Source organism: Acanthaster planci, linkage group LG03 (genome assembly GCF_054643075.1).
Source record: "Acanthaster planci isolate LZ-2023a linkage group LG03, COTS_SCS, whole genome shotgun sequence".
NCBI classification, from domain to species: Eukaryota; Metazoa; Echinodermata; class Asteroidea; order Valvatida; family Acanthasteridae; genus Acanthaster; species Acanthaster planci.
The window spans coordinates 10,903,520-10,912,807 of record NC_141779.1 but is presented as its reverse complement, the minus strand read 5'-3'; the positions used below and the strand labels follow the sequence as shown (position 1 = coordinate 10,912,807).

The window sequence follows — 9,288 nt, the reverse complement described above, 5'->3', positions numbered from 1 at the left end:
ATATTTCCTTAATATAATTCGATGTAAATCAGAGACTTATTTCTTTATCTTATTCTTTCATTCAGGAAAAAAAATGAGTTATACCTTCTAAAAAAATTTCATATTCGTTGGGATGTCCTCATTAACTCCTTTTTCCTTTAATAGCTTCTTAAATTTCAGTAGCACTTTCGATGAGGAGAGTAATCCATAAGCCATAACTTCCAGGTTTCTTACATATATATAAAAGTAACTTAAGAGGAACAGAAAGTTGCAACAAAGGAGCAATAATGTGCAGTTCAAATCATGGACATATTATTAATGTCTCAGGCCACACATTTTATTTCATTCAATTAAAATCCTCCGACTATTACACTGATTACAGGAATTACAAAAAGTACATGGAGTTCTCATCTAGACTTCAATATCATTTTGTGCACACAAATCCCTTGATTTGCCTCAAGTGTATTGACCTTGAGTGGCACAGATAAGGTCATACAAGATCAAATCTTGGTATAATTTTTGGTCAAAAAATTCAGCTCTTGAAAAAGGTAAGATATGGCCCCCAACACAGCCAAATACCATAAATAGTGATTTACACCAGTCATTTGAAGAGTATTTGTACCACATTTCTTGCCACAACCTCATACTTTTCAACAATGTGGGACATGCCCATGGAGTGGTATATACTACAACAGGGCCATACATGTATATGCACGGCTGCCAAGTTCAAATTCAACACACAGTGTACCTCCACGAACTTCTCAGACTTTGTGTGTGCTTGAAAAACAAAACAGAGCATTGACATGTTTAAATGTCAGTCGAGTCAAGGTTTGCTTAAAGTTTGAGACCATTAGCATGTAGGCCTACCTGTGTATATAGATGGCCAAATCATGGTTACATCCAATTTAGAAAAAAAAAGAACATATCTTGTTTAAATACAGACATTCAAGGAAAAGGGACCTTAAAGTTTAAGAGTTGCTGTTGAACCTTCCCCTTCCCATTTCATTTGTTTTCTCTTTGGCAAGCAGCAGACCCTATCTACATACATGTAAATATCTGTTAGTTTGTCTATCAAATTAGCAATGTAATTTATTTGTGGCAAAAGCTTTGTTCAAGTCCTGATCAAGACAATAAGCAAGAACAGTTGTGTGCGGAAAAAAGATATACAAATTTTCCAGAAGCACCTAATGAGTGAAGCTCCCATTAGAAATACAATTTTAAGCTTGAGTTAGTTACATTTACTGACTATGAGTACAACTGACATCTTCATTCCACATACTGAGATATGGAATGTGTTTCAAACCTAAAATTCACATTTGCATTACACTTTTATTTGTTGTTTACATCGTACAATTTTTCTTTTACATCTGCATTTTGTACACACTCTGAGTCAATTCATCTGCAGTCATAAAAATTGCACGATGATCTATGGGTGACATCACTGTTCAAATATGAAGTAAAATAAAAGCCTTCAGAAAACTACTAATAAAGAAAAGGTCTTGACTATTCAGTGATAACTTAAAAAGTTACAGATGTTTGGAATTGAAATAAAACTGTAAGTAGAAATCACACACCAAATTTATGTTAACCTGTGTACAGACTTCCTTGAGTGAACCACAAATGATCAGTCTGTATCATGACCACATTTAGAAATACACTGAAGAAAACCTGGCCCTGCTACCACAAACAATACCATTTCCCCTGTGTAATTTCAACAAAAATAACAATAAAGACTCCAGCTTTATTTATTGATGGTATCAATATAATCTCCAGGATGTTTTTCAAAGGGCTGCCAGTAACCACTTCAGAAATGTGACGATCTACAACTTCAAATTACAACTGCAAACATATGAGGATAGCGTTCAGTTTTAGAAGTGAAGGGAAAAACTCCACATGAACATTACAGAGAAAAACCCACAAAGTTAAGTAAAGACTGAAAAATCCACATGATAACCTGGGCTGGATTCACGGAAGTGGAAGGTGACAAGAGTGTCACTATGCCAAAATGATGCCCCATTCTACTAGTCCACTTTTCATTGCTGAGCCAAAGCAACACTGACACCAAAATAACCCTTCAAGACCATATACATGTAGTTATGTACAGCATAATTCTGATATACTTTGGTTGAAAGAGCTTCATTTTCCCAGTGGACATACTGGTCTGGGCAGTTAGTGGGGAGGCTGAGGCTGGGGCAGCAGCGCTGCTGCATTAATGGGGATGCCTCCAGCGGCAGCATCAGTACCTCCTGAATCCTGCATCCTCTTCTGTTGCTTCTGCTGTAGCTCCTTCTGGATCTTGTAGATCTTCTCAGCCAAGAAGTGATAGTACTCCTCCTGTGACAAGACCAGGCAGTAAAAAACAAATGAGTGAATTAAAAAGTGAGCAAGGGTGAATGCTTCTCCAGGTGAATTTTCTTCAATGGACACTGATCTTCCTAAGCAGCCACTCAAAATTTTCAGTGTTTTTAAATTTTCATTTTTTTTAATACTGGGTGGGTCAAGGAAATAAATGAAAAAACGAAATTTACTTTTTATAATCCAGGAAAAATTATTTTCCTGACTTGCCTGAAATACGTGTAGCGTGCACGCCACACATATATAGCTCAGCCACACCAGCATTCCAAAAATGCAATCTTTTTCACCTTCGTTTCCATATACAGACAGGTTGACCTTTCCATTACATTATTATGCAAGTGTAAAACATCATGGAAGGAGGTGGCTTTTACTATTAGACTTGAAAGCCGGGCACTTGCAGCGGTGATCAACCACAAATGTAGGGCCTAGCAGGTACCAGACGTATTATAAAAACCTACTGGTATACACAGTGAACATTGAACACTGACCAGTTGCTAATAACAGTAAAATGTTCATCACTTTGGATCTGAGACGAACCAGACAGCAGCAAACTGTATCCAAATCTGTTGGCTAGAGCTAGGTCTACGTCTCCATTTTGATAGAAATACATATGCATGTGCGTGGAGATGCAGTAATTGACTGTAGGCGTAGCGGTACCTCGGGAGATCCATTTTTTAGCGGATTAGACATGGCATGCTGTTGCGTGCGCGATCGATCAAGATCATTTATTGCAATTCCAGCCATCATCTTGTCACACTGTGTTGCATTATAGATTTTTACTTGAATATGAATTTATGTCAAATGCATGTATAATGTACACGTACTGGATGCAAATTCAATTTTTTATAACAAAATTGGGGGTGGGTGGGTGGGTGTTTGGATCAAAAAAATATGAAAAAAAATCAAAATTTAAAAAACATTGAAAATTTTGAGTGGCCCCTATAGTCTGTACACAAACCATCAGTGGAAAGACTCTGATGAGAGACTTGGCAAACCTGCACTTTTCTTAGTGTAGGAAGTGTCCTTGTACATTACACAGAGTTAGTTGTTTGTTAGGCTAAGTTCAACCTTCCATAAAGTCAAATACTAGGTTCTATCCCAATTTCCAACAAACAGCAGCAATCAACTACTTCTGCTTGTTCATCGGAGTGGTTTTTCCCTCCGAGTTTCAGCAGAGGGATTTTATTCACTTAATAACAGCAAGATCAGAAATCATGAGAAAAGGAACACTGCAAGTCAGAGTAATTTGGCCTTATTGCTGGACATATGCACAGCTACTTTACAGTGTACATGTATATCTGTATTAATTTACAGAAACAGACTAGCAATGAAGTCAGAGCGTGTTTATGCTCCTTGAGGAACTATGAGTGATCAGAAGAAGGTTCTTTCTTCTGAGGCCACAAGCCATTTATGTAAAATAGACCAAGAAACTTTGAAACTGTTTTAATTCAACCATACAACTCGGCAATTCAACAAGCAATTCAATAACTACAGTAACACTTCTATTTTCCATTGAGTGTTTTAGAATTGAACTTCAATGTTCTGCTCATTTGAGGCTCCAGTACAAACTCTGAAGTGCTAGCGCCTGGCCAGGCATTAGTCTCTGGAATTCACATGTGCACAATGTCTTGGTGTATGATTCACGCTGATGCAAAATTCATGTACTGACCTACACGTCTGACTATATTTCAACCCATTGGGATAAAGAGCCAGCAAGAGGTGTGTTACAATGGAGATACATGTTTTATGCAATTTTGTAACTAAATGATTTCATTACTTCCCCTTTTATTTTACTGATTTCTACCTCTGAATGCTTGATTTTGAAAACAAATATCCAAGTATTTGATGACTGATCAAACATTTGAATATCCAACACAGCCCCGGTTGTTTGATTATCCAGAAAAAGGTATGAATTCCTAACATAACAAAAGACTGTACATCATTTACCCTACTGCTGGCTTGCTCATACATGTCCTTTTCCATTCTTTGGGCGTATAGGCTACCACTTTTCCCATTCCTTTGTCCTTCATGGCTTTGGGGTCAGGTGATGGAAATACTGCTTGAACTCTGGAAGGGAGAGAAATCATTATTCTTGAATACCCACATCAAATAATTTTCAGCAATGGTTTGCATAAAATGTTTAATTAATGTGTTTTTGGGCAATTGTTTATTCCAAAAAATTAAAAAAACATACCGAAATCAAATGGGTGCACATTTTCGATTTCAAATGCAGTGCCAATTAAGGTGGCAGAATCAAGGTTTTTACTTACAGTTTATAGACAATGCAAATCCTGGGTGACAAACTGCTGCCAGGGCTGTGTGTTGCCACGGATGGGCAGGGTAATACCCATGCCAGCATTGCTGGTCAGGGGAACAACAAATTTGAAAGCTGGCATATCATCAGAGGTATCTACAAGATCAATGCATGTGTTGAAAGAAAGTATTAAGAAGGCAGGGTATGACCAAAGATTGTATAGCACCACACAGCGGCGCAAGATGGAAAACTTCACCGTGAATACGCGTAAAACGTTATCACGTGGGTGGTATTTGGGTGTGAATACACTTTGCTTATGCAACAGGCACAGGCAACATGACAGGCACGCACACCTGGTATGCCTGCATCCATGCATTAACATTCACACTCAAATGGCACCTATGGTGATAGCACCTTTTGGCCAAGTTCTCCATCTAGCGCCGCTATGCAGTGCTACAAATCTGTGGGCATGACCATAAAAAGCATTTGGTGAATTGCTGCAAGTTGATAAGAAAACAGCACACAAAGCTTCAAAACCATCAGTGCTGGACAAAAAACGTATTTAGCATTTAATGTATCATGTATTAATATTATGTACGTATTATGTCTTAATGTATTAAGAGATAATTAAGGTCAAGAGATTTTTTTTCTTTTTATTGAAAGAAAAACTGACATTAGTCAGGGGCTTGAAAATGAAGGTTTTAAGGTACATGTACAGCAAATGGAAAGGCAAGTAGTACATGTATGTGTGGAAAAACAGGATAATTCTGATGAAAAAAGTTGTGGAATCAGGATAATTCTGATGAAAAAAGTTGTGGAATCAGGATAATTCTCATGAAAAAATTCCTGGAATCAGGATAATTCTCATAAAAAATCGTGAAAACAGGATAATTCTGAAGAAAGAAAATCCCAAAATCAGGATAATTCTGATGAAAAAATCCTAAAATCCTAACAAATCCCCAAGAAATCTCACCCCTGGTATGCTAAGCGTTTAGAGAGGACTTTAGTGAAAAGCAGAGGACGGCTACATTGAGTTCATGGCAGTGGTCATGGCAATGTGCAGCAAACTTTCTGCTGGAACACACAAAATGCATTTGTATTCAGATGCCCTTAGTCTCGGTATACCCCGTTATGATCTCAGTCTGGGTACCCCCTGCATGGGCTTGGTACCCCAAGTTTTGGTCTGTGTACCCCCAAGTCCTGGTCTGGGTACCCCTGGTCTTGGTACCTCCTGGTCTTGGTACCCCTGGTATCGGTCTTGTTCTGGGTAGTTCCCCATGGTCACGGTCTCGGTAGGCCCCCTTGTTTGGGTCTGCCTGGTACCCCCTAGTCTCGGTCTGGGTACCCCATAGTCTTGGTACCTCCTGGTCTCAGTCTTTGTACCCCTTACATGTAGTTTTGGTCTGGGTAGCCCCTGGTCTCGGTCTAGATGTGGTCTCAATACCTTGATATGATCTCAGTTACAGTTTGGTCTTGACCATCTGGTCTAAACTACTTCAGTGCTTCATATATACAAGTCATACATGTACTTCAGTGCTGCATATCGGTATACGTAGTTAAGTAAATCACAAGTCATTCAGTCTTCAGCCAAGTCACAAGCCACTTTATGAACTGTGACAAAAGCATTCCTTTGTCTTTGTGTGGAGGCAGTGTTGTTACAAAGCCCGCGGGCTTTGTGTGAAGGTTAAAGTGCGCCACCATGTGCCGGAGGTTGGTTATGCCAACTTGCTGCGTCCTTGTGCGTAGTCGTGTGCATTCGACCTGAAATCTGCAGTTAAATTTCCTCCTTTTTCTCCCATTATTTAAATCAGTTGTGCTGGTGTACATACATTGCCAGCACACTGTCGTAAAAGTTGGTGCCTTAATCCTGCCCTAACTAACTCTTTATACTGGGTTTTGCGGTTTTTGTCATAAAAAACGAGAGCTGGGGGGGTTGGGTTGCAGGCTGCCTTGGGCAGTAGCCCACAGTATTTGCGGTCACGTAATAGCCACAGTTGATTGGTTAACAAAGTGAAATGGGTGTAGCAGCAGCGACCGGTCAACACAGAATGTTGTAAAGTCACCTCCATAGTATTGACGCAGCGTTTCCTGGGGCCGGGCCTTACTGTAGACTAAAGTAATGTTGGAAAGTACTGTTGCCAATAATTTATTTTTCTCATTTACACAAATCCTGAGGGAGAAGGTTACATATATGTATCTCCCTCCCTTTGGTGGTGGGATGATGGGCTGTGGAATCATCCCACACCTTTTTTGTGATGAGCAAAAAAGTTGATTTGTAAAATGATTTTAATATGCTATTCTGAGTTTGACGATTTTATGTACAATGTTTATCATGAACATTGCCCCCATAGTACATGGTGTGGCATTGATTTATAATGTAGACTCTTTTCAAGACATGGTCACTTTTCCTGTATAAACTGCTTTCCCTTTTCTCTTTGGCAGCTGTTTAATGGCAAACATCAAAAATCATACTAATACAAGAATGTATTCACTAATTAGCCTTGGATGACTGGTCAATGATACAATTGTGCCTGGCATTAATTTTGTTCATTAATTGCAAAACACGTTTCTTGTGTTGGTGGCTTGTACATGTGATAAATAATTATCAAAAAATTACTACGCAAAGAAAGAAATTATTTTAAACAACCGTCTATCTACCGGTACATTGCATGGAAAAAGAGAATCAAACCCACCTGTCTCGTGGATTGAAATATAAGTGAAATTTTCTTGTATAAATTATCTAAAGGCCGCAAAGGGCCGCCTAAAGGGTCAGTTTCTGCCATACCCAAATATTTGAAATCCGCTGGGGACATAATTTCTATAAAGCTGTGTGGGCCTCAGTTATTCGTCCCTCAACTATGTATTTGTATAATCAAAGGTTTTAATGAAGGGTCCGAAATTTTATCAAATAAGCTTTAATGTAAAAGTGTTCTGAATTAAGACAGACTTATTTTATTCACAGAGCTAGAAGAACATCATTCCATTAGGATCTTGCAATGACGATTGAAGACTGTAATTACAAAGGACTAGGACTGAAATTGGCAGTCAAATTTGTTACATTTCGACATCTCAAGCTCTCATTCATCACATGGTTTTCCATATTGTGCAACTCCTGATATTCGGTTTCCATTCATTCCAAAGACCTTATTTATGGAATTTATATGGGATTTTTCTTGCAAAACAATGTTCCGAATTGTATATTTGAAACAGGACTCAGTTGACCGAGTCCCAATTTCAAGAAATTAAGGCTTCCTTTAATTGTGGACAGTCACATTTTCCGTTTAATTGTATTGAAGTGTGGTTGCCGGTAAAAAGGGGATGCAAGTGGGCTTAGAAAGGGGTGCAAATTGTCTCGCCGGATTGACCGTGTCAGACTGGGCTGGTTGCCGGTGAAAAAAAGGGGGTGCGAGTGGGCTGAGAAAGGGATGCGAATTGCCTCGCCGGATTGACCGTGTCAAAAGGGGCTGGTTGCCGCTGAAAAAAAGGGGATGCGAGTGGGCTGAGAAAGGGATGCAAATTGTCTCACGGGATTGACCGTGTCAGACAGAGCTGGTTGGCGGTGGAAAAAAAAGGGGATGTGAGTGGGCTGAGAAAGGGATGCGAATTGCCTCGCCGGTTTGACCGTGTCAGACAGAGCTGGTTGGCGGTGAAAACAGGGGATGCGAGTGGGCTAAGAAAGGGATGCGAATTGCCTCGCCGGATTGACCGTGTCAGGCAGACGGGATTGGTTGCCGGTAAAAAAGGGGGTGCGAGTGGGCTGAGAACGGGATGCGAATTGCCTCGCCGGTTAGACCGTGTCAGACAGAGCTGGTTGGCTGTGAAAAAAAGGGGATGCGAATGGGCTGAGAACGGGATGCGAATTGCCTTGCCGGTTTGACCGTGTCAGACAGAGCTGGTTGGCTGTGAAAAAAGGGGATGCGAATGGGCTGAGAACGGGATGCGAATTGCCTCGCCGGTTTAACCGTGTCAGACAGAGCTGGTTGGCTGTGAAAAAAGGGGATGCGAGTGGGCTGAGAAAGGGATACGAATTGCCTCGCCAGTTTGACCGTGTCAGACAGACGGGGTTGGTTGCCGGTGGAAAAAAGGGAATGCCAGTTCGGGGTGGAATTTTCATTCTATTCATGCCTAATATGAGGTGACAATTCGATTGAACCTGTAGAAGTACCCTTTTCGTCGCAATTATTGCTAACGTTGCATTCATTTCTACACATGAAAATAATACTAAATATACCTCTGATATAAAGGAGATATGATGACGCCGCTACAACATCTTAGATAAAAAGATGGTTGCAAAATGTCTGTAGTTGTGATCGTCAGCATGCACTTTAATGTTGTTACCGGGAAAACGATTTAATGAATTTCACTTAAAGTTTACCTTTACCAAATACTGAAAATTATCGGTAACTGTTACATCAATATAGAACAGCAAAAGTGAACACCTTAAACATTAGGTTTTTATTGAATTTACATTTCCAAACTAAATAAAAAATTAAACAGAGTTTAAATTGATACGGCGATGAAAGATTTCTTTAAGTTAACTACCTGTTTAACATACGGTTCAGCTGATTTTTCTGTCACAGTCAACATTGTTAAATTATTTGTGATGGACGAAACAGGAAATTACCCTGCGGTTTCAGCAGTCGCTGACTCTGAACTCCCCTGTGGCTGCCGAATTAATTGAACGTGGTTAGGAGTAGATA

General features: G+C 39.8%; 1 protein-coding gene across 1 annotated transcript; it reads right to left on the bottom strand.

The window, feature by feature from the left end:
• Positions 1-269: 269 nt before the first annotated feature.
• LOC147799639 (histone acetyltransferase p300-like) lies at positions 270-7,879 on the bottom strand. Its single transcript, XM_087134883.1, has 4 exons — positions 6,033-7,879; positions 4,605-4,744; positions 4,282-4,401; positions 270-2,313 (listed from the first exon to the last, which is right to left on the bottom strand). The coding sequence occupies exons 3-4, from the start codon at positions 4,315-4,317 to the stop codon at positions 2,149-2,151; spliced, it is 201 nt and encodes a 66-aa protein (XP_086991009.1). The 5' UTR covers positions 4,318-4,401; positions 4,605-4,744; positions 6,033-7,879; the 3' UTR covers positions 270-2,148.
• Positions 7,880-9,288: the final 1,409 nt, after the last annotated feature.